The 25,784-nt window shown below is 40.5% G+C and overlaps 1 protein-coding gene across 10 annotated transcripts in view; it reads left to right on the top strand.

Moving 5' to 3' along the window:
• Nucleotides 1-25,784, top strand: part of msi2b (musashi RNA-binding protein 2b) — a 283,431-nt gene that overhangs the window by 201,844 nt on the left and 55,803 nt on the right. For all 10 annotated transcript variants that reach the window (XM_085288479.1, XM_085288477.1, XM_085288473.1 and 7 more), the window contains exons 8-9: nucleotides 12,058-12,140; nucleotides 24,115-24,229. In XM_085288479.1, the coding sequence (XP_085144605.1) occupies nucleotides 12,058-12,140; nucleotides 24,115-24,229 (198 nt within the window). The remainder of the gene's footprint in view (nucleotides 1-12,057; nucleotides 12,141-24,114; nucleotides 24,230-25,784) is intronic.

The raw sequence follows: 25,784 nt of genomic DNA, 5'->3' as shown, positions 1-25,784 counted from the left end.
TTTTTTGTTTTTTTAGAAACACTGTCAAATTTTATTGTGGCAAGACTAAAGATGACAAGAGGATATTGTCCTTTGCTCAGGAAAGAAAAAAATCTCACCCCATATAGCTGTACCAGAATATATTGTAGGCTGGATGCCTTTACTAGTCGCCAACTGCCAGAGCAAGATTTAACCCTGGCTAAAATGTGCAGCACATCACGGCTGCACTGCAGTAGGTTATCAGTAAATAACTAATGTATATAAAACCATGGACTATTGATTTGAAAACTGAAAACTGTCTTCTTGAAAAATTACACCATCTTTTGTAGACTCCCACAGATTGTCATGTGCAGGGTTTCCAGGCCCAGGCTGCAAAATATTTTTTATCTTGTTTGTTTGTCACTGTGTCAGATTAGGTGATTATAGAGGTAGAAATCGTACTTTTTCATGACTGAGAGACCTGAATGATTCATCAGGAAGCTAGCTAGCTGTTTCCTGAATAGACAGAAACAGACAATGGAAGTGGCCACTGAAGCTGTTTGTATGATACGAGCTCACTTGAAGGTAGTTCCGCCTACCTTCATCATTCCTCCATTTTTATCAATTAAAGTTGTGTTTTGAAAACACACACACACACAAAAATTGACCAGTGTCTTATTTACACTGGTCAGCTTCACAGAAGTCAGGGGACTATCATCAACGACATACTTAAACTGTCAGGAGAGGTTCCAGTTCCAGCATCGGTTTTCATCCATTTCGAGAAACTGTCCAAGACGAAAGAGTTTTCGTTTGACACTGACTGATCAATGTTGTCCTAATCTGATCATAATCATGCAAATTACCCCCAGTTTATGTGTGTGAATGTTAGGTGAAGCACTAAGGTATAGAGAAAAGTTGTGTATGAATGGGTTGCTGTAAAAAAAAAAAAAACACTTTCTGTACAAAGAAATTAACTCAACTTCTGATGATGATGCTCCATGATAATCATGTGAGCTGGTTCTGCAATAACACCTCACTGATGAACAGTGTTGGGAAGGTTACTTTTAAAATGTATTCCGTTACAGAATACAGAATACATGCCCCAAAATGTATTCTGTAACGTATTCCGTTACGTTACTCAATGAGAGTAACGTATTCTGAATACTTTGGATTACTTAATATATTATCGTGCTTTTTACAACAACGTGAATGTACTATTGCTGTGTGATTTATTACTATTACTGAAGGTCCGCGACTCCGAACTGTAGTAAAGGGACCTCTGACTAATACGGCGGGGTCCCTGTCGGCTCATAGCCGAAAAATAGCTTTACTTTGTTGTGTGGGTCAATTTTTCTTGCGAGAGACAGAGAGAGGCGTTGAAAGACTGCTCCAACGGAACTTATTGTTTTCGGAGGAAAACACGAACACGGTGTACAGTCGAGTCTTAATAGCTTACTTACAACTGGGCTCGTCAGACACTCTTCTTGGCTGCAGTGGTTATTATTATATTTACATGCTTCCAGCTCCCGTTTTTCCTCGACGGCAACTCGTACCTTTCCACTCGCCTTTTTCTCCCTCCTCGCGCTCACAGACACATAACGTGTATCGCAGTGCATTCCTCCTGCAACACGGACTACACTGCCCATGATGCTACATTCTTTAGAGCTATGCTTGTAGCATTCTGCCTGTTAGCTTAGCACAACAACGAAAAGGCGCTCTCTCACCCAGGAAACACACAGTCGCAGAGAGAGAGAGAGCGTCGCCCTGTAACCATGGCAACCGTAACGCTGCCGCCTGGAACAACAGAACGTAGCTGTCAAACAAAACCCAAACAGTCCTGACCCGCGACAAAATGAAACAGGAAAGTACCGCAGTGTAATCCATTTATTTCAACAAAGTAACTGTATTCTGAATACCACCTTTTTAAACGGTAACTGTAACGGAATACAGTTACTCATATTTTGTATTCTAAATACGTAACGGCGGTACATGTATTCCGTTACTCCCCAACACTGCTGGTGAAAAACCTGTATCTCTCTGGTGATTAGGCACTAACACCACAAGTTCTAAATCAGTATAGCTAGATTTTGGAAAATTTGGTTGACTTGCTGAGATGATAACCCCTGTTGTCTGACTGTATACCATAATTTTTTTTGGATTAGAGAAGTAAAATATCAAAAGAATATTCCAGGTATGTTAAAGCTGCCTGTCAATTAATGGTGCATCTGACTTTACACTGTATTAGGTGCAGTTGTAATTCTGTTCTGTCTTGACGTTGGATCTTATTTGGCCGTGGTCTTTTTAAAAATATATGTTTTGTTTTCCATGGGTTTCTTTAAAATTTTGTTGTGGTGAAATTATTCGCAGATACTTTTTACATTGTCGATTCGTTCCAATTATGGTCTCTTTGAAATAACTCGTGTGTAACCTTTTTGTTCATTTGCTTCATTAATGTTGGATGACGAGTCTGTGCTGGAGGGTGAAACTACTTGTTGCAGCTAACCCAGTTTTCATCCACGCACCCACTTTCAAGAGAACCTTTTGTTGTGAGTATTATAAATGACGAGAGAAAAAAGTTGTAAAAGAGAGATCCAGAGAGTAGTTTTTGTAAATGGACTGAGCTTTTTGGGAACCAGCCCCAGTATCTCATGACCTAATTGCGTCTGCAAAAATAGTTACGCTGTGTGTTATGCTCTCCATTACTAACATGTGTTTCTACAGTCAGAATCTAAATCTCAGGTACTGTTATTCGACATTTCTGGGTTACATGGAATGCATAACCATTTTATCACAAGCTTACAAAACTACACAGAGCTCTACTTTAGTACCATAATCACCACTGCAGAGTGCTAGGACACACGTGCAAATGATTTTTATCTCGATTCCCTATTTGGTCAATAACTATATATGAATTTGAGTATGTACTGATAAATTGCTCTTGGCCAATAGTAGAGCTAATGACAAAACGTAAAAGGATTTAAGGTACTTGGTGCCAATGAATCTACTTACTATGTACTCACATTTCTTTTTCACAAAATCTACTATGATCTCCTGCTTTGTTACATTTGTGGACCAACAATAAAACAAACAGATACACATTCTCCTGTCTTTATTAAACATGGATTCATTTTATATGTAAATTTCATCCTTTACCGCTATTCATTTGATTATCACCAAACAGATGAGCAAACCAGTGACTCTTGTTTGTGGAATTTGTTGAGAGGAGTTGACTTTAAAAAATTATATTGAAGCTATGCGTCAGTGTATGAGCAATGCACCGCAAGAGCAAGCAAAACAATATATTACCATATTAATATTTTTCAGAGGCTGGATGGTGTGAAACATGAACCATTTCATTGATAACAACTTTCACAGGATCCTAATGCTACAGATGCTTTTCTTTAGATGTGTCTAAAAAAACGGAGGGAATTCAGGAGTGTTGCTTCTTTACTTAGAAATGAGCACACTCGAAAGATCACACCGAGAGAGGTGATAAGCAACAGCAAAACACCTGCAGAAATAACTGTAACCTGCTAAAATATTTGTTTATGTCTCAGGTTTCCAAAGGCCCACGTGCATAGTCCTAGAGATTTCTGAGACACTGTTTGTGTGCAATTTATAAAACACTTTACTAATTTTGCAGATCTTTCAAAGCACTTTACACTACAATTCACATTGTAACTGTTTGTCTCACATTTACACTAACGCCAACATTTTAACCCCAGCTTAAAGCATGGTGGAGGAATCAGCATGGTCAGGGCCTGTACAGTATATTCAAAAACAGTGAAGTTAAGATTGCATCAATAAATTCTACAATGAATGTCAGTGTAGCAGTCCATGCCCTAAAGTTAGGAAAGACTACTTTGGATGTTAAAAGCATTAGAGTCCTGACTTTACCCATTAAACACATCACAATAATAATTTTGTGGCATGACCTTTCAGTCAAGCATCAATGATTATTAGTTTTGTAGAGACGAGTCATCCAAATTTTCTCCTCAATATTGTGCGATTCTCATAAGCAGCTGCTAAGTAGGGCCATATCTCCACACTACCAGATTCCCTTGACCCTTTTTACAACAGCGACCTCCTCTTTAAGCCTTGTGCTGTGTCTGTTGGGACGTACTGTTCAGCAACACTGTTTCCTGAGCTTTTATTAACAGTTTTAGATTTTTCTCTTATCTTTTTCGCACTCTCAATGTACTGGTGTGCACGGCTGCAGTAGCCCAAACATGAGCACATGTGCTGCTACCAGCTGCTCATCCTACACTGTGTGCGTCAAACCAAGCCTGACGTGGCTCTGCTTCTGTTCCAGCCAGATGATTGGTTCAGTGCAGCACTATTCTTGTTCTTTTGTGTTGTCTGTGTAAACCTTGGATGGAATGAGTTCTATCGACTTTATATTTATCGTAACTCATTTCTCTGTTGATGATCTTTTGTATTTTATCGCCCAGCCCTACTACCAAGTAGCTGTTTGAGGTTGCAAGAAAACTACGAGTCTTACTAAAATCAAGAGATTACATTAATACATTGAGTGATTACTCACTTAGTTCAATAAAGATGGGTTCGCCAGCTATTCAGCCTTTCATTAACTAACGGATTACATTACCTGATTATTTCATTTGACTTAAATCACCTCACTTTTGATCCTTGCATATTTGTTCCCATGTGAAGAACAGTAATAAGAAAAAGAATGCTGCACATCTAATGTCATATAATGACAATTATGCTCTTGAAAAGCCTGAACTTGGCCCTGCAGATAATTATTTCTCACGTGTTTGCACAAAAAGACTTTGGCACATTTGTAGAAGGTTGCTGAGCCCTCTGGTGAAATCCTGCTCTAAGGCTGTGATACAAATGGACCGAAGGTCTTTGTCAAGTCCGAAGTGCAGGGTGATTTTTCTCCATCTAATGACTCAGATAAACACTTGTGAACAAGTTCAGATCTCTGGCAGCTCACCTTTGGGTAAACGTGTCACTGTTGTATCGGTTACTTCACACTGTGATGTGCCTTGTGGAGACATGTATAAGTAAACCCTTCTCTTTATTTCTGTGAAATCTTTATTCACACTCCTCTATACCTCCAGTAGTTTGCAGATTAAAGTAATTAAAATTTCACTTTACTATTTATTAGATGCATTTTTATTTATTTTTGTAGTTGTCTTTGAATACTCTTCTTCTTTTCTCCTTTTAGCTCTTTGTAGAGTGCTGCTCTTAGCCTGCTGTCTTGGTGCTGGTGAGTAAAGGGGAAGTTAGTCACCTTCTCAGCAGATAATTGCTTCCATTCAGTTATTGTTAGAGCAGCTTTGTGATCATATAGGAAGAGAGAAACTCATACTTATAGGTATATTGTTTGGCACTAATGAGGGTCTTTCTGGAGGTAGAGCATGTTAGAAGAGATGATGAGCACTGTATTCATTTTACCGGTGCACACTTTGTGTGTTTCTGTTGAGATGGCCATTACCACCATGACCAAGCTACAAGTAAGCATTTACTAACAACACAGATTTGAGTTGATATGTGTTACAGTAACAATTAAGGATATTTGTCGGGATGTCTTTCTGTGACTAAAGTGCAAATAAAATCGATGACATAGCAGAAGTGCAGGCTATGATCCTCGTATGTAATTCAAGTGTTACAAATGTTGTGTGTGCTCATGTTTGTGTATTTGTTTGTATGGCGATGGAGTGTCTCTTTAAGTAGGACAGTAGAAATTGATGGCCAACTCAGAAAGCTGACCTACATAGAGGCACAAACAAACTAGTTCCCTCAGCATGCATGCTGAGCCCAGTTGCTCTGCAGAAAATGCAGAGGAAGCAGGCATATTGTCACTGTAAACATTTATTAAAGGCATACCCTAGATCCATCCATCCATTCGCTAGTCACTTATTCTGTTTTTTTTTTAGGCATAAATTATGCTGTCACATCCCTAGGGTGGTGTGTCTACTGTGGTATAGGATTATTTTGTTAATTTGATGAAAAGCTAGCATTTATTTCTTCATTTATTTATTTTTTCGTTCCATGACCTGTTTATCAATGTTATGAGTCCTATTTTCTATCTGCAGTTTTCAGGAGTCAAGATTAATGGAGAAATGTAATTGATCAGACCAGAATATAAAAACAATCCAAACAAGTGGTGGCGCAAAGTCATCTGAGCACCATAAAATGATAAAGGCCAAGCGTGAAGAAAACCACAATCATATTGAATAATAATAATGGATTGGATTTATATAGCGCTTTTCAAGGCACCCAAAGCGCTTTACAATGCCACTATTCATTCACTCTCGCATTCATACACTGGTGGAGGCAGCTACAGTTGTAGCCACAGCTGCCCTGGGGCAGACTGACAGAAGCGAGGCTGCCATTTCGCGCCATCGGCCCCTCTGGCCAACACCAGTAGGCGGTAGGGTAAAGTGTCTTGCCCAAGGACACAACGACCAGGACAGAGAGCCCAGGGATCGAACCGGCGACCTTCCGGTTACAGATACGCTTCCCAACCCCCTGAGCCACGGTCGCCCGCTCTAGTTACACCAATTTATAGTCGCATTGCTTTTATCTAATTGTTTTCTGGCCTCTTGCTTTATTTCATTCTGCTGTTGAAAGCTCCTTCATGACATTTCTCAGCAATCAGTAGATGTCCTTTTAAATGTCGAACAAACTAAGAAGTTCCAGCGTTTTAAAACCTGAGAACTTTTGCTAACAATGTAAAACACCACGTGTGATAATTGTGGCTCAATTTTAAGCTAGTTCTCCCTACCACCTGATGCTCTCTCATACAGCCACCTACACGTACAGTACGGTAATCATCACCTTTACTTTTTTGCTCAGACGGAGGGCTGACACACTGCACACTGTGCAGACCGGGTCCAAAGAGAGATTTGCATTGGTGAAATCTCACAGGGGCTAGTGCATTTACACACCTACACAAAGCATTTCATTGTAATTGACATATTTTCTTTACTTTTTTTCTTATTTTTAATCAGCTGTCAAATGAAACTTCCCACCATATTAAACTTATGCAGTGCACATTAGAAACTGCACATTTTATGGCATTTTTTACATAACAAGGCTATTTATTAAGTAACTAAGTCCATTATTACTCTGTAAAAACAATCAAATAAATAATACATAGAAAAAGTAATAATAAAATGCAAAGTTAGTACTTATTTACAATGTGTATTTCTGTCTGTTGCCCAAGAAAATATTTTCTTAAAATCCTTTTTTCATCACAATGACCAGTACAAATGTGCACACAGTACTATGCAACAAAGATTAAAGCCATGAAAAAATGTACTATGATGAATTCATGTTGCAATCTCACAGCTAAACCAAAAACTTCTTATCAGTCTCATCTTCTGAGTGTTGTCTGAAACAGTGCTCGTGGCTCACTCTATGGTGCACTTCTGGGATTAATTTTACATCGAGCGTCTTCAGTTCCCCACAGACTCATAGGCATCAAAGCAGTCATATTTATTTGTTTTGGATTTTTATCAGCTAGTGTCTTGACTTGTGACTAGGGAATCCGGGTATGCCTAAGGGACCTGTAATAACTCTTGGTGTTTGTCTTTCTGTTTGTCTTTGTGTTTTTGTCTATTAACCAATAAGAAAAACATATTTTATTTACTACAGATAGTTGTCAAATCTTGTTGCTAAAATTGAAGATGTGTTTACTATGGGTGTAAAAAGACAACACTTATAGGTGGAAATCTGCAGGGATATGATGTAAACATGGCCATCTAAGTACATAATGGATTAAATGTTGAGTCTACTTAGACTGTGAGATCCTTTTCAGCAGCAGTGCACTGATCAGTAAACATTCATAGATGTGTGCTTTTTTCCCTCTCTAATGTTTCAGGAGTTTTTAAAAGAAAAATATCTCTTCCTATTCACAATATTTTCTCAAATTTGTTCATTCTCTATTCTCTCTTCTCAGCTATATGTGCGCTGTGCTGTTATAGAGTTCATGGTGTTAACTGTATTAAACAGGGGATTAATGCCCGGGGCTCTGGATCTCTGGTAATAGCAGACGGAAATACTGATCAAAGGACTCTAACTGTGCCGTGGGTGTTCGGACTGCCTCTGTCTGCTTCTCTGCATTACAAGAAGATTGGGCTTGGAGGATACACCATATAAGCAGACAGTGCTGGAGCTTTCTGTAGGTTTACTCTGGGATGGACAGGTGAAGGTCCCATCAAGTATAATTAGGGCTACTAGTTCAGTGGTAAAGTATAGATAATATGAGACAAGATAAAACATACCTTTTCTGTCCTTTAAGCTTGGTGGAGCAGTTTAGTTTTGGGTACAATTATGCGTGTTTGTGTGTGTCTACATGTGTATGCACATAGGTGCTTTTGTCTTCTCTATTTGTGCCTGTATGTTCCATTTGTGCTGCATCCCAGAAGCTATGAACAACACATCCTCCAGGCTTCTTACCCTTGTGGTGACAGGGTCAGCAGTCAGAGCTGCTTAGCAGCATGCTCCTCTCATTACATGCATCAGCAGCAATATTACAGCCCCTACTGTGAAAGCATTGGAAGTGCACGTTTATAAGCTTTAATTGTTTGCTAAGTGGTTAGACATATTGAAACGTGTAAAATGATCAGCCGTAGTTAAAAGTTCAGCTGTCAGCAAGGAAGAGCCCTACACACGTCTTTGTTAAGAACCTTTATGTCTTTTGGTTCATTTGTGCTTAATATTGACCTAGAAAGGTGTAATGAGGTATATACCTTATGATACATATGTGCTATGCATTTTTATGAGTCATCGGGGACATGGGCTATGGCTGCTATACATAGCAGCTGTAAATTAATGTTACCCTTATGTCTTCTCCTTGCATGTTTATGTGCTCACAAATCTTTTACACAATAGGGTAAAGTAAAATTGTAATAGTACCTTCACTACTACTGCAAATGCTACATTTAACATTTATTTATTTTCATTTATTTAAGTTTGGTATTTCCAATTTGTAAGATTTGTGTTTATAGGTGTATTAGTTTCAGCAGTTACAAAGAAGCATTTAAAAGTCAAAGAAGTTAAAGCCAAGAGTTCTCCATGATTTTACAAGTTTTCCCAGGCTTGGTGGGGCTGGTTGGGTTAGGGTGTGTGAAAAGCATCAGAGCAACAGAAGCAGAGAAACCTGCACTGAGTGTGAAATAAAGACTGAGTATGATGAAGTTGGTAAATGGTTGTGAAAGTAGGCGCCCCGCCGGTTCTGTGGAGCGGCGAAACGAGGCCAAGCCCAGTTCTGGCTAATAAGTGTGAGGAAGTGCAGCCAAGAGGCCTCAGCCAGTGGCCGCATAACACCTATTATCAGCCTTACTATAAGACATCCACTTGTTTCCATTTACAGGGTATTGTTTAAGCTGTGGGAAGGTTCTTCGATGTGACACGTCTCTGCTTGTGTCTGTCAGTGCTGACAGGCTTTAATAGTTTTGTAGGGGTCAGCCTCCTGCTACGTGTGGATAGTTGGAGGAAGAATGGCCAGGATATATGAGGACAATCTGGCTCTGCTGACACCCCACCGAAGGAGGATGGGAGAAAGGAATATTTCTGTTACTGCTATTTTGTGGCCTGTAATTGTCTGTAAGGTCTGTAAAATAGGATAGTAGAGCAAAGAGCTGCAATGCAATGGCAGGGGACAGAGGTTCAGAAAGTACACAGGGGACTGATAAAGGAGGTGTGTGCTGAGCCGACGAGCGAGAAAAATGTGGATGTTTGTTGTGAATTGTGATATTGTGAATGCTACGGTGTGTTCCAGCGGTAGTTTTCACTACAGCCAAATGTCTTTTCCCCCCCTTTTTTCCGTTTAAACAGATCCAGTCATGGGTGGAAGGACCCTGCTGGTAGTATCTGTGGTGGTGGGCTTGGCCCTGACCCCAGTGGATATAATAGTGCAGTGGAAAATGTCCTGTCAGTTGATGGAGGAGCTGCCTGTAGCAGCAGGAAGGAGTGTGGCGACAGGGGCCATGTGTGTTAACCTCTTTCCTTGTCACTTTTTCTGTCTTTCTGCCCACCCCCTCTCTACTTTCATCTCCACCTTTTTCCCTTTTTCTTTCCATCTTTGTTCCCCTAGACTCCACTCCCTCTACCTACAGACCTCCATGACAAATTACTCCTGGCGGTTGATTTGTTGGTTGTCAAAAGTGCTCCTTGTGCCCGCCATGAAGGTGGGGTGAGCAGGAGTAGAAGGTGCTTCTCCCCCACCCCCCCTCCCTGCGTTCCTGCCCGTCGTCATCACCTGTCCCCTGCCTCCCCCACCCTCTCACATACGCTCACGCTACAACTCAGTTTAGAGACATCTCAGTGGATATTCACATTGTGTCTCTTAAGATCTCATTAGATCTGATGTTGTCCGTATTTAATCAGCTCGCACGTTGGGTTTCCAACCCTCTTTTGACAAGACTGTTTTGATATGTTCTTGCTTGTATCAAAAGAGAAGCTTTAGGAGAATCTTTTGTTATTTACGTAGTAGGAGGAAGTGAAGGAGGAGCAGAAGAGAAAAACGTGAGTGAGAGATAAAGACTTTATGACAGAACTATAGATGTCACTGTTTGTGGTAGGCTGTCTGCTGTAGTAAGTAGCAGAAACAATTCTGCACAAAGAAATCATTATTTTACAGGATGATCTGATGAAGTAATAAGCAATAAGCAGCTTAGGATGCTAATGTACTATAATATACTTCATTTTCAGTCATGTTCCTGCAAAGATGTGAATATTAAGACACTTAAGCTACTAAATATTTGCAAATCAGCCAGCTTAGGAATGGGTGATATGGATAAAGTACAAGGTAAAATATTATGATCTACCTGAAACTAACCAAATGGGAATTGCTTTTTCCTTTGGTTTAAATACCTGACAAATAAAGGTGTTTAATCATATTGATTCAAAAATCCTGCAAATCCAATACTGCCAGAAAGTGGTGCTGCTCATCGATTTGCAGCATAGCCATCAAAGGCCCAATACAGCAAGATATATTAAAAGGATAAACTACCTCAGTATAATAAATACAGCAATTCTTTGATGGTTGACAAATCTCTCGTTTGTATACCCCGTGGTGTCGTATGTGTTGTTAGGCGAATATGTGCAGATGTGCGGGAAACTAGGCTCCGAATAGCTTCCCCTCGAGTCCTTGACCTTGAGATTTGTCCTGTGAAGTGGATGATGACTGAGCTGATGCCTGAAGGCATGGATTTGTCTTCATGTTCGTGCGTGTAACAACTGTTGTTTCACATTTGTGTTTAGCTTTCGTCTCACATTAGGTAGACGGTTAACATATACAATAGTAGACGGATGGCGCAGTCTGCGGAGTGTGTCGGCTGGACGGCGTGTTGTTTATAGCAACGGCTGTTTAGGCTCAGTCCGTGGCGATTTTATTTCGTCAGGTTTTTGCTGTTTTAAAAAAAACACTCATCTCCCTGTCAGTCCCTCACACTGTTTTATTCACTAACTGTTTGGCTTTCGAGAAAGTAATAGAATATGTTTTCCTTTCAACCCCAGCTATACAGATGCTAGATTGCTTTGTGTATCACCATCAAAACACAGAAGAGCGCATTGCAATCCACTTGTGTTCAAAAGTCTAAAACCATGTTGTCTCTCTGTCTCTTTTTTTCTTTTTTTTAAAGAGGGGTTAAGCTTTTATCCTATAAATATGGCATGAAAATCCCACTGTCAACGACACATTCATTCTAAGGCCCGTATTAACATAAAAATGAGGGCTTGTTATACAGTGAGATTTCAATAAAAAGAACACAAAATGCATTTAATGAAATTCAGATGCTGGGCCCTAGCTCACTGAATATCATTAAATGAGCTTTGTGCTGTTTTTCCATCTTCTTTTTGTAGAAGAGGTCCTTGAGTGCCCTTAATAATGTGGCAGATTTCATCATATTCCTGATTTAAAGAGGACAATGTCTGTCTTGTTCACTTGTTCTTTTCCATGCCCAAACCAATCTCCACAGATGTGCTTGCATAGTTTCTGGATCTGGCTCATGATAATATTCCATCTTTTATTTTTTTTAATTTACTTACTGAAGTTTTGTGAAGGTTCTCCACTAACCCGGTCTCTTCTTGTGCCCCCTCCCTCTTCTGTTTCTCTCTACATAGGATTTGGTTTCATAACATTTGACAGTGAAGACATCGTAGAGAAAGTCTGTGAAATTCATTTTCATGAAATCAATAACAAAATGGTAAGTCTGCGCATTATATTTTTTCCAATTCCAGGTGGACGTCGAAGGATTAATATTTGATTTCTTCTTTCCTTAGTATTAATAGCACAGCTGGTGTGGGTGCGTATGTGTGTGTCCATGTTCATATGCACAGGCTAGCACACACACACACACGCACACACACATATAGACACTCTGTGGGTCTCTGGGTCTCAGGGATGTGAAAGCAGTGGTGTGTACTGCCCACAAACCGTGAAATTGTGTGGCTGAGTTCTGCCTGTCAGGCTGAGGGACGGGAGAGTGGAGCCTGTCCCTCTCTTTCTGAATCCCCTACCATGCGCACACACACACACACACACACACACACACACACACACACACACACACACACACACACGCATACACAGGTAGAGATGTCCAGGGATCCAACAGGGAGGCTACTGGCAGAGGCCGAGTTCATTAGTCAGGGATTAACACCTTCCACAGAGTGCCAGTGATGCTTGTTTTATTTACACCAGTAATATGGTCATCCCAGAACTCCTCAGAGTTCAGCAGCAGTTTTCTAAGTCATCGTGTAACTTATGATAATTGCCAGGAAGCGTTTTCAGTGTAGAAAGTGTGACATTAGGTCCTCCTTCACCCAGTTCCACCTTGCAGGCGTCTTAAGAAATCCTGCGCCATTTAAGCACGTTTGCGGACGGCAATTGATTGGAGGAATAGTCGTCTTACTACCGTTCAGCAGTGCTCCTTCTCTTCACTCTCTTTCACAGTTCTTCCCTGGAAATGACTGACTGACCGGGTATGTGACTGACAGGACCAGTGTAGTAGAACCGTGTTCACCAGGGACCACTCTAGGTCACACATGACCCCCAGTATATGTCCCCGCGTGTCTCGGCACTGCATCACAGTCAGCGCTCAGGACCGAAACACAAAAAGCCAGAGTGTGACAGAAATAACTGTGTGTGCATGGAAGGTAGCGTGTCACAATCAAATGCTTCAGAGCCTTTGATTTGTAGACGCAGCACCGTGTGAACACACAAAAATCACGCAACGGTATGAAGTGTAACACCTGACAGTTGTAGATTTTCTAAACCCTTCTCTTAAAATAAAAAATTAAGTTACAAAAATAGTGGATGCAACTTTTTGTTTGTTACTAAATCTGAGCTCTGGAGAATATCCTGGCTGGCATAGTTTGAGCCCCTCTACACCTTTTTACCTTAATTAAAAATTCTCATGATGTAAGTCAAACTCACAGCCTGTTTGTTAGAACTTGTAATTGGATAATAAATGAATCTTGAATTGTGTTTCCAATTACGAGGCTGAATTTCCTTAACTGAAAAAATTTGTTAATCTTGCATTTTAAAAAAATACACTATTATGTATCAGTATGTTATTAAATTAGTTGCACACAAATTAAGGTTTTTAAATTACGTTTAAAAGAGCACGATGGGACTGTTCAGATTTTAAAAACACAAAACAATCCAATCTTTTATAACTGTCATTACTTAGCAAATAGTTATATGAAGTTCAAAGCAGGTAAATTATTTGCTTGTAAGCTTGCATAAATTAAGAAATTACAAGGACTTTTAAAGAACGACCGCTGCACAGGTCTTATACTTAAAAACAAGGCGTTACCCAATTGTCTTGTATGTGGGAACATGCTGTGCATAGCAGTCGAAAGCAAATACCTGTCAGCGAATATTATTAGAAACATAAAATCTCCTGATACACCTCAGTCTAACAGGCTTTATGTGAGAAAATGAGCACATGGTATATACTTGGTCAGCGATGAGGTGTATGTGCAGTCGGTCCACTGTAGCTAGCCCAGCTGCTCAAAACATCTGCTCAAGTGGATTCAAACTCACAAATAGTGTTACTGTCGTGCCAACTTTCATAGCCCAGGGATTCTCTGGCATTTACATTCCATCGGCAAAAACGCTTTCTGTCCAGAGAAATGGAATCTCACATACAGGAGAATAGTTTTATTAGGATTATTCAAAGCTATACTGTTAATAAGTGCGATGTCAAAAAATAGTAACAATGTTGTCATGAAAAGCATGTGTCCTCTTTCATGCACATTCCAAATCTTTGCCTAAAGGGATGATATAGGAAAAATAAGAATAAGAATCTTCTAATTATACATATAAATAGAAAAGATTGTTATTACTACAGAGAGGAGTTTTTTGAGGAAGCGGATTAGAGAGAGATGGATGAGAAATTATAGGCTGTTTTTGTGTTGCCATTAACATCAAAGCTTTCTCTGATGCAACAGTCACTGTAAGGAAATGACTCGCTGTTACGTCACAGTTAATAACAGTTACTAATGTTGTTATTTATTTAACCTTTGCTGCTGAAGTGCTGTGTAAAGTGTAAGATTTGCGACCACGGGGGATGCATGGGGAGTTTGAGTGGTCAAAAGTGCATGTGACACACTGTTGTGCATTGACATGTTGAACCTAATAGGGCGTGCACAGAAAATGTTTCAAGTGCCACATAACTGCAAAAGCTGTATCCCTAGCCTGGTCACTCCACCTGGGAGTCCTAGAAACCCTAACAGACAAGATGAGATGGGGTTTTTTTCTCACTTGGGGTGGAAAGGACACCGTAAGGTCTGGTTTTCTAAGGCTTTTGTCACCTTTGTAACAGCCCCTGTTGGCAGTACCTACTGCACATTAAGTTCCTTTGGATACAGGAAATAAATCTTCTACAAAGTGCTGACATCTAGGAAGGATGTCAAAAGAGAAAAGAATTTGGAGTGCGTTGAGCATTTTTCTAAGACACAAAATGTTTTTTACCTTAGTTTCTCATAGGAGGAAACTGGTTATCCGGTGTCTGAAGCACCAGCACATAAAATAAAAAATGCCTCCTGTCTTCATCCTTATGAAGTACTATACAGAAATAGACCTCATCCATCCTCCCCATGAGTGTTATCTAAGATGGTTCTTGAATAATTGATGCAGACAGAAATTCCACCCCACTTGGGAGGGATGTGGATGTACAGGGCAGCCCACCTTCTCCTTGCATGTCCTCTCAGGAGCTCTGGCGGTGTACCAGGGTCAGCGTCCACTCAGATGTGAGGGACCGGACCTTTAAGTGACTTGGTCGCTCACCCTGTGTTCATGTGCCACCGAGGCCTCGCTCTCTCAGGAGCGCTTCATCTGTTCACTGTGAGTTCTGCCTCATACATAATTAAAAATAGGGTGCTGCTTAGCAAAAGTCTCATAACCTGTGACACCAGCTGCACTGACTTCTCCATTAGCCTGCTTTAGCAAATGTAGGCTGTGATAAAAGTATCGATCATCCCCTCCAGGGCCACAGGTGATTGTGGAAACATGATTTAGCTACCAAGGCACCCACCCTTGTATTAAAACCAGTAAATATTTTCAGAGTAAAAAAAAAAATCAATACGGGGGAGATTACGTGACAGTTTTCTGGTACTTTTTTTAACACTTTATCACACCTTCCCCATATATGAATGTCTATATCATATTGTGGCGAGACAGCACCTTATTAACAAGTAACGGCTGTGACTTGTGTTTTCTTAGACAGGAGTACCCCCCCAACAAATCACATACACCACCCTGCTGTTATGCATGCACAGATAATTCATAATAATACCTATCAAGTATTGGCTCTTATGAGTGAGCAGTGTGCCATTAAAATGGAGTCACATTGGTTTCAGTGAAGTGCTTTAATGTAATGTTCTTTAATGTGTTATTTTCAATATTCAGCGAATGAGTAGCAAATGATCACAACAGGAGGGAGAAATTTTCTGTTCGCTGTCAATTTCTCACTGTGTCTTCCTGACATGACCAGCCAATTACTGCGCCGAGGAGAATAAGCTCCGACTCTCCAAGTCGCTAAGGAGAAGACTAATATAAGTAGGCGTTTATACAATAGCTCCTAACGCAGAGATACAGATGTACTCTGCACAGTGTATTGACTCAAGCATAATGTTGAAAGAGAAGTAGTAAAATGTATAATGCAGCCCATATATTTCTGTGGCTACGACGTGTGTTTCACAACAGCACCATATGGTACTTTGCTGTCATTGAAAGCACGGAAAGCATTGTTTTTCTCCAAAATCATCTTGATCTTTGATTCACAGTTTTCTCTTTTTAATGTTCTGCAGGGATAAAATAATTCAAGTTAGTACTTAAAAGATTCGACTCATTTGTAAGCCTTTATACCAGATTTACAATAATGAATGTGTAGTTGCCGCCAGCTGGATAAACTTGCCTGCTCTGGTGCATGCTGTATAATACTGTGCCAGATTTTTATGCACTTTCAATGTTTGGACCCTTATGTAGCACACAGCATAATCTCTGATTGTATTGTACGATACAGATTCAGATTCATAGGTCATATTGACACGGACCACAAAAAGAAAAAAACAGTGTCCTAAAGAATCATCTTCAGTGACGAGATGATTTGCTCATCTCAACATCATTGAGTCAGTCCGGATTTATATGAAAAAACAGAAGCAACTGAGGCCGTCTAAATCAATAGATGAACTGTGGCGAGTTCTCCAAGATTCTTGGAATAACCAACCTGCCAGGAGTCCTGAACAAATGCTGGTTAGTGTGTGGAGGAGCGTTTATGCTACTCAAAAGCAAAGGGTTGTCACAGCAAATGTTAATATTGATTTAGGGCTTTTCTGTTTGGTGCACTATTAGGTTAATTCAGTGGTGGAATGGAGCATTGTTTCAATTAGCGTTGGTAGTGGAGAAAGCATGACATACTTTAGGAATATTTGAAAATGTGATTGGAATGATTCTATGAATAAAATTACTCCCATTAAGTTAAAAACACAGCAGGAGCCAGGATTCTCCAAATCCACTTTCCGTTTTCTTAACCCTCTCAAGGCAGGCGTTGCAGATTTGCAAGAGTTAAAAGCTAACAACCTGATTACCCCACATACATATTTTATGAGTTTTTTTACTCAGAAGTACCACTGCAGGTATTATTTTATGCATTAGCAACAAAAACTTAATTTGTGCCTGAGAGGGTTAAAGGGGATGAATAAGGTATCAAACCACATCATTACTTGATCGTGATCGGACCATAAATGACAATATGTAAACATTACTGTTTTTCCAGTTTCCTCTTTTAGTCAAAGAGCTGGATTTCTGGTGATTTTTATCCAGCCTGTACAGGGTCCTGGGTATTTTCCTGCATAGTGCTCTTAGTTTCATTTGGCAATCTGCAGGGATTGCTGTGTTGATTTGAGTTTGAAGCTATGAGGTTTTAAAGTGTGCATGGTACCCTTGTAGATCTTATATTGCATAAATAACCCCTGGACACACTCGGTTATTGCCAAAGGCTAAACGTGTTATCAGTATTTTGAAAATGATTTTTACAGAGAGAGACTTAAGTCTTTGGGCTGTTGAAAATGTCTTGGAAAATATTTTTTTAAAGAGTGGAAATCTTTAACAGTCTTTGAACATGAAGTGCTTAATAAGGGAGTAGGACCACCCTTTGGAGTAGTTTAAGTCCCTCATGGAGGGTTGCCTTACAAGTTCTCGACTGTAAGTAATTGGATGTTTACCGCTTACTGAAGAAGGAAAGCTTTGAGGGATGAAGGAGGTTGAAATCCACTTTGCACTCTGCTCTCCAGGATGTCCCATAAAAGCTCAGTGATGTTCACATCTGCTGAGTGAAGAAGTGATGGAAGCCATTTGACTTTAACCTGATGATCATGGTCTCACTGTTGAATGTCTCTCAGTGTCTACAGAGACAATATCATCTTGTAATATAGGAGTATGACAAGAAAGCAGTGTAAGCATCATGGGGTGCACCTGTCCTTAGAATGACCTCATATTCCTTAGCCTTTATATAACCAGACAGAGAGATAACATCAGACATAATGACTCATGTGAGATTGAAGGCCATTGAAGGCATCGTTTTGCTTTATCCAAAACTTCTTACCATTATCATACGTCTGTGTACCAACACTCAGATGCCCAATTTTCCTACTGACAATTCATACAAGTGCCTCTGTTGTAAATATATACTTTATATAATGCATTACATATAGCCTTTGTTTTGTTTGTTTTTTGTTTTTTGTGTATCTTTTGCTTGAGGTTTTAAATGAGAGAAATGCTCCAGGTAAAATCGTTGAAATGCTAGTAGTTGGACCCATATTAGAGAAAATGGTTTTAAAAATACACAGTAGCGACCTCTTCTTGAAAAGAAAATTATAAATTGAGTATCAAAGTGTCAAATTGTGTGTGTAATTGTCTCAAAAAGCAAAACTCCATTATCTGCTGCCCATCAAAAGGCCCATTAAACTCAATAAACACTCATATTACATATTTAGAAAATCTCTACTGATTCTTTTTCTTTTCTTAGGATGCATATAAACTACCCCCCCTCCCCGACTCACCATGCCTGACAGCCTGACTATGGGCAGAGCTGTGATATTCCATAACTATTCAGTTCATGTGTTTTGACTTTTTAGCTCTGAGTGGGAGCTGGAGTAAATGAATCACACTGTTTCCATTCTTCAGTCTATCAGTCTGCTGATGGAATCCATTCACTAGTGAAGCTAATAGCAGCTGTACACCTCCCCCTCCACATGCACACACACACCTAACACCCACAACATTCATCCCTGAAGGACAGTCATTGCCAGTTCATCCCGCCCACACCTTCCCGTCATACCTACAAGGTTAATATGTATGGGAGATGCATTGAAAAGGTCATAACTGGAGCGCTTTACCGATCTGTATCATAGGGTCTGCACATAAAAAAAACAAAAAACAAGGACAGTTTGCTTTATTCTCTGTCTGGGGGCTATATTACTACATATGGCAGAAGTAGTGTTTGTGATGTACTACAAGTCCATCTTTGAATAGGCTCTGATGCATATCTACGCCTCAAAAGTTCGACTTCAAGCCTAGTTATTAGTAGCTAGAGAATACTATACTGCCCAAAAGAAAACAAATCTTAATTTTACAGCAGAACAAGGATAGTTTAGAAAAAGAAATGGAAAAGAATTTACAGGGACAGAATTGGTCTGGCTAATGTACACTACATCCTTTCAATTTTTTCCTTATCATTGTTAAGCTGCACTCTCCCTGAAAAATAGAGAAATAAAGTAAATAATTATCCCAAGTAGCCCTATAGACTTTTTAACAAGCATTCTTTCCAGGGAAAGGACCCAAACAAAATATAATTTAGTACATATATCTGTTGTTATTTTACCATGCTAGACTTTCCAAACTGATGGTCTGCTGGGATGGGATCTGTCTCCTTATATTATACAGCTTTTTGGGGTTTCTGGGTTTGGATTCTTTTATGCTTCCAACGAAGTAGCTTACAGCTTGCTTGGGCAAAATTAAAGGTCTACAGTTGATGTATACTGGAACCTAACAAGCATAGTTATCCTAATTCACCTTCTTGGAAAGTGTAAATGTGGTTATACGGATATTCTCATTCCTTAAAATATTAAACTAATTATTAGTGTGAGAAGAACTAGAACTGGATAAGAAAATACACGTAGTCAGGTAGGTGTCCCTCCTCCTGCTGAAAAGGAACACACTCTACAGTCAGGGTGGTCTAGTTAAGGACATGCAGTATTGTGCAAAATCATGAGCCAAGCCTTTCTTTATAGTTTATTCCTAGGAGCCACATTTTTAAAGTGGTCTTGTATAGTAGTTTTCCAGGCTTTCTGAAGGCCTTTTAAAGCTTTTCTTCAGATTTTTCAAAAGTTTTCAGTCTAGTCCTTGTACCTGATCATTTTCAGAGAATTTTGTTTGTTTTGTAAGCCACTTACTACCTATGAATCATTCAAGTATAACAAACACCTAATGCAAGGTATACACCAGTGCTGTATCAACACATAACAGACAACTTAGCAAATAACGTTTTAAATTGTATCTTTAGAGATATAGTTACTAGCAGTCTGTCTCAAAAACACATAATTTTTTCCCCATTTCTGTATGAAATGAAATGCCAAAAATAGCACAATTTGACAGACATAAAATAACATTGGTGCATCAACAAGATGATTCCTAAAGAGGTATTAACCAAAGACTTGCTATATCATTGCATGATGAGCAATTATATCCCTAAAAATATATACATTTTGGAGGAAACTGGACAAGTGGAGGAGAAAAAACGTGGAGGCTTAAAAAACTTCAGGTTTTGATTTACACATCTTTCATAGCAACAGAAAAGTGGTTAGCTAGCCACTTCTGCCACACATGTGACATGCTACTCTTGTTAGGATAACTCATGACATTTTACATTGTAGAATGTTAGCTTAGTTGCTACTGGAATTTTCCACTCCATGACTTGTGACAGTTATACTTCCTTCAAAGTTAGCAGCTTTTTCTCCACTCATTGCTAAGTTGCATGAATCTCAGAACATTCCGATTTTACAGCAGTGTCGCTCACAGCGTTAACATGATTTCAACCTTGGCAAAATCTGGGCAAACATGGACCTACTTGGAAATAGTAGCGAGTGACCCAAGCAAGTTCAGCCAGAAAAGACCACTGGAAGCATAACACTGGCTAGATCACATCAGAACAAGTTGCCTAATTATTGCACAGTTTATCAAAAAAAAAAAAAGGGTTTAACTCATTCTTTATGTTATTGAAACTTCAAACACAAGCCATATGTTGTTACAAAATGTTTTAGTATCAGTGTTGTAGACTTGTAGTCAAGACCGCCTAAACTAAGACAAAGACAATACCAAGACCAGAGGGTATTGAGACAAGACAAGACCAAGACAAAGTCGAGACGAGACCGAGACAAAAAAAGTCTTTAAACTGCAGCCAGATGCTGCTTCGTTTACGGGTGTCAGGCATATTTATGTGTTTTTGCAATGCACTTGCACAGACCTCCTCACCGCTGTCTACTGTCTCACTCACTTACTGAGAGGACAGTCAGTAAGCGAGTCGTGTCTCTCACCCTCTGTTTTTCACATAATGATATTATCCTATATCCTCGCATGTGATTGGCCACAATATGGAGGAATTGGAGCATAGCTGAGCCACTGTGTGAGAGCTGTGCAGCGAAACAAAATCAAGTGAGGAGCCAGCTTTCGCTCAATGGGAGTCGACTCTTCTGATTCACTACAAAGCACTCTCTAAGCATGGCTCCTAGAGCTGATGCTTTTGCGCATGACACATTATCGAACGTTACGTTGTACGTCATGGATACTGTTGACTCCAAATCTCCAAATCTATGTCGATTTGAGACAGCAAGACCGAGACAGCGAGACCAAGACAAGACCGAGGGATCCAAGACCAAAGTCAAGACAAGACCAAGACCACGTAAAAGTGGTCTCAGGACCGGTCTTGGTCTCGAGACATCCAACTCTATAGTGTTGCCTTCACAGACGTACTTGTTACCTTCTGACTTTATCTTGGGTATGCAGTGATGTAAGTCTCAAGGCTAAGCTATCGTCTGCGGTATATCAGTGCATGAAAGGCAGAAACATTTCAGTATATGTTGAAAGCACACACGTTGAAGTAACCACACCTTGTCAACACTTTGTGACAGGAATCCACTTTACTAGTTACTTAGCGTTTATACTGTGTGTGTGTGTGTGTGTGTGTGTGTGTGTGTGTGTGTGTGTGTGTGTGTGTGTGTGTGTGTGTGTGTGTGTGTGTGTGTGTGTGTTTCAGATCTCGTGAGTGCCGTTTCTGAGAAATATGGTATAACTTTTCTGGCAGGGAAGGCAAGGCAGTTTAATGGTGTGTCCCTTTTCTCGACAGGGTGCAATGGTGCTCAAACACCTTCATTGATAGTGTTTAAATTGTGGATCAGGAGACTTTTCACAACACAATATTGTGCAGCCTTCAATAAATGCAAGAGTCCTTGACAAATTACACAAACTATAATTCTGAAAAATGATCCCCGTTAGAATAAGGACCTGTGTTCCCTTCATACTCTGAATGTGCCACAAGGTCTTTCCACATGGTGAAATTTGAATCTCTACTCTCTTGGCTGCTGAACCTTTGCAGTTCTTCGTTGCCGGGCTCCGAATTGTCTCTCTGTCCTTTCTCTTCCTTACTGTTTGATTTAGTCGACTATGAAAAGCTCTTGCCTCCTTTGCTCTCAACCTCCTGTGTGTCTGAAGCAGGTGAACACCCACATACTCACACCACCACAGAACCCGGCCCCTGACTGGTTTTAAATCCATGACAAGGAACCCGCACTCTGAATATCAAAAGACCCGCATCTGAGAGCATGTAGGCATGACTCACACCTGGCTCTGTCTTACTCCCAGCAGACTACCTGAGCGTCCATCTCGCTAGTTGTTGCAGGGGTTTCTAGAAGAGGCTGATCAGCTGCTGCCGCGTTTGAAAGTGTGGATAGAACTTGAATGTATTTGTCACCCGGCTATGTGAACATTGAAAATGCCAGCAGTGTGCTGGGATTTTAACACGCCCATTTGTCCCACCCGCTTCCTGCTTCCATGCCGTGGGTCATTTTCAGACGGGAAAAAGCACCTGTGCTCTCTTCAGCACTATGTCAAACCATACAAGGCACATAAGAAGGGTAGAGTAGCTGTGACAGCTACAAAGTGGCTGAGGGAACTGTGTACTTTAGTTGGTCTGCTTCAAATAAAAGAGCCACTAACAGCAACAAATCACAGCTCTGCAACACAGCAACTTCCCCCCGTGATAGAAACCTTTTTCATTAGTGTTCCCTTTTTTACATGTCTCGCTCTCTGCTAGATACAGTGTACAGAGCTTGTTACACTATGCATTCAGCACAGAAGTTTTCCTTGAGTTTGGCAACTTGAAATAGCATGTTGTGTCTACCGCTGTGCATGTATGACTGGTGTGTGAATACTAATGTGCATCACTGGCCTGTCAGAGTCGCAGGCCTATTTGTATGGATGCTAGGCTATACCTTGGTTGAGGTGTGCACAGGACTGGTGCAGTAGCCTGTCTTGTGCAGCAGGCCAGGATGACATGTGAATCGCAGCAGCCGAGAAAGCCCTGTTTAAGTGGAGGCAGTAGGGAGAAGCAGGCAAGAGCCAGGAGGCAAACAGACAAACAGATGGACAGGCTGATGCCAAGCAGGCAGTGGAGCAAATAGATTGTGCAGCATGGTGAACAGACTCAGCCTACCAAAGAACAACCAACAGACACAAGACCGTGCCACCCTTGTCAGCTGCTTGTGCTTCTCTATAATTCATAGAGATAGGATAGATATGTGGTAAATAGGACTCTCATCTTCCTCCTTCTTCTCATCTGCCCCTGTCACATCCCTCATTTGATATGTGTTATGTAGGAGGAGGAGATGTCAGTCTTGCAAGATGGGAAATGAACAAACCTGTATGTGGGAGAAGTGAAGTGAGAGGAATAAATGCAGGAAAGAGATGAGCGCTGCAGGTGGAATTGGACTGCGGGACACTGGGGACTCCAGCCCAGCAACAATACACAAATGCACAGTACACAAACAGGAAAACAAAGCCCTTACTCAGTTTCAAAACACACCCTTTTTGGCTTTAGGATTTGAAGCTGTTTTTGCAACAAAAAAACCCAAAAACATTTAAGGTCAATGAAAAATGATAGCAAAGGAATAACGATTTGTCAAATGACAGGACTTGTTTGAAGATTAGTCCTTTTGTTAAAAAAAAGAAAGAGTCTGGACATACTTCCACACTGTGGGAGTCTGGAGAGCAGAACTTCTCCTACCTTTATGTTTTAGAAACTCATGGAAACTCAAGTGTTTAGCCTGTATTTCCCTGAGGGTTTGGGCACATGCTCACTGGAGCAATAACCTTTGCTTTAATGCAGGAGAAGATTGTAAGTTTTCCTTAGAGACTTTGCTCTAAAATGTGAGGTGTTCAGATTTGCTCAATCTGTTTTTTCCCCTTCTCTCTCTATGGAAAACATCTAGCACTGTGCAAGTCAAACAGAAAACCACCTTAAAGAGCTGACACAGCCCTGTCAGATCTGTCGGGCTGCGTACCAACACAGACTAATGTTTTGGTGTGTGTATGTGTGTGTTTGTTGTCTGTCTACATAGGTAGAATGTAAGAAGGCCCAGCCCAAGGAGGTGATGTTCCCACCAGGTACACGGGGGCGAGCCAGGGGTCTGCCCTACACCATGGATGCCTTCATGCTGGGGATGGGCATGCTAAGTGAGTTATACTTGTGCAGATATCTAAACAGGACTCCATGAATATTTGGGCATATTTCCATGAGATCTTTTGGTGATAAACCAAAAGACTTGTTTCTGGTGTTTTTACCTCATTTTGCCAATCCCGTGATGGTCAATCAAGAAAAAGGCCGATGCATACAATTTTTACGGCAAAACTATGTTTTGTTTTATCCAGACCAAATGCCAGACGTGCACACCATTCAGTCACCAATTTCTATCTGCTTAAAAAATCAACTTATGCAAACTTTTGTCTAGATAGCCCCATTAGGTGGGCGCTGCCCCTAATTAGGCTGCTTCAAGGTGTGCCACCAGTGGCCACTGTGGTCTATTTCTGGTTGAGTGTGGTACAGCCAGCCCCTGGGCATATAGGAGCAGACCAGCACATTAGCAGGCTAAATGAAGAGGAAAATTGGTGTAATGTCATATTAAGGATTCATCACTGTGCCCCCCTTAATGGGTAATGAAGGGGACACACATGTCAGAGAGAGATCTCATCTACAGGGACCTCAGCTGCTGGCCCACCCCTCTTCATTACCATCCAGCCTATGCCTGTGGCCCTTTTTATTTAACACTATTGCACTCTCTCCCTCCCTGCCTCCCCACTCACCCGCTATCCATCTATGTGTCTGTATGTCTGTCTGTAACCAAATGGATTTGCAATCACATTAAAGATTTATTTTTTCATTTTTTTTTCAGAAGCAAAAGAGACATATCACTGATTGTAAGAAACTCATTTTGCGCTGCACGTAGCCCCTCCCTCTCACAGCAGGTGCAGGTGCATTTGTGTCTCCCGCAGCTCTCAAAGCTGATATTCATATTTCGCTGTCGCTTGTTTTGCATTTTCTCAAAAACTGAACAATCACTGAGGCCCAAAGCTATTCTTACCAAAGAAGAGGGCAGTAAACTAATTATCTATGTTATCTATCTATCCATTTATCTATATACAGTTGCTTTAACTGTCATGGTTATTGCAGCCTTGACCTTTCCACGGGGGTGATTATACAGTTGTTTGTGGTAAAAGTGTTGATACGTTTGGCTGAGTGCTTCTGTCAACTCTATCTAAGTCGCTCCCAGTTCCATCTCATCTGTTAGAAGTATTTAACAAGCACAGTGAACTTTTCAGAACTTATTACAGACTAATGTGTCTGCGAAGAGGAGAGCACTCTTCCCCTCCATTGGGAGACGGCAGGCAGAAAGGCAGTGATGTGCTCATTTGAGAATATTAACAGCCAACTTGTTTGGAGACACTCTTATCTAAATGAAATTGGAACAAGGACAGCGAAACATTCCTTTATATAATTTGCATTTGGAAAAAGGGACCCTAGGCTCATTATTTAAGAAAGTGTAAGCTCCTTTTGTGCCAAATCTCATTAAAGCCATCCCTAGCTCCTTTGTTTACTGCCTCTAATCGAGGCATTTATCTTTATTGTGTTGCGCCGATGTATGTTTGCTGAAATTAATACACATTTGAGCCTGGGCGAGGTATGGATGTACCAGATGGATAATTGATTTTAAAGTGAATCAGAACTGTTGAG

Source organism: Mchenga conophoros, linkage group LG10 (assembly GCF_057382185.1).
Source record: "Mchenga conophoros isolate Kocher_MC1m ecotype Shallow Benthic linkage group LG10, M_conophoros_male_GT1.1, whole genome shotgun sequence".
Taxonomy (NCBI): Eukaryota; Metazoa; Chordata; class Actinopteri; order Cichliformes; family Cichlidae; genus Mchenga; species Mchenga conophoros.
This window is presented reverse-complemented; position numbering and strand designations above follow the sequence as displayed.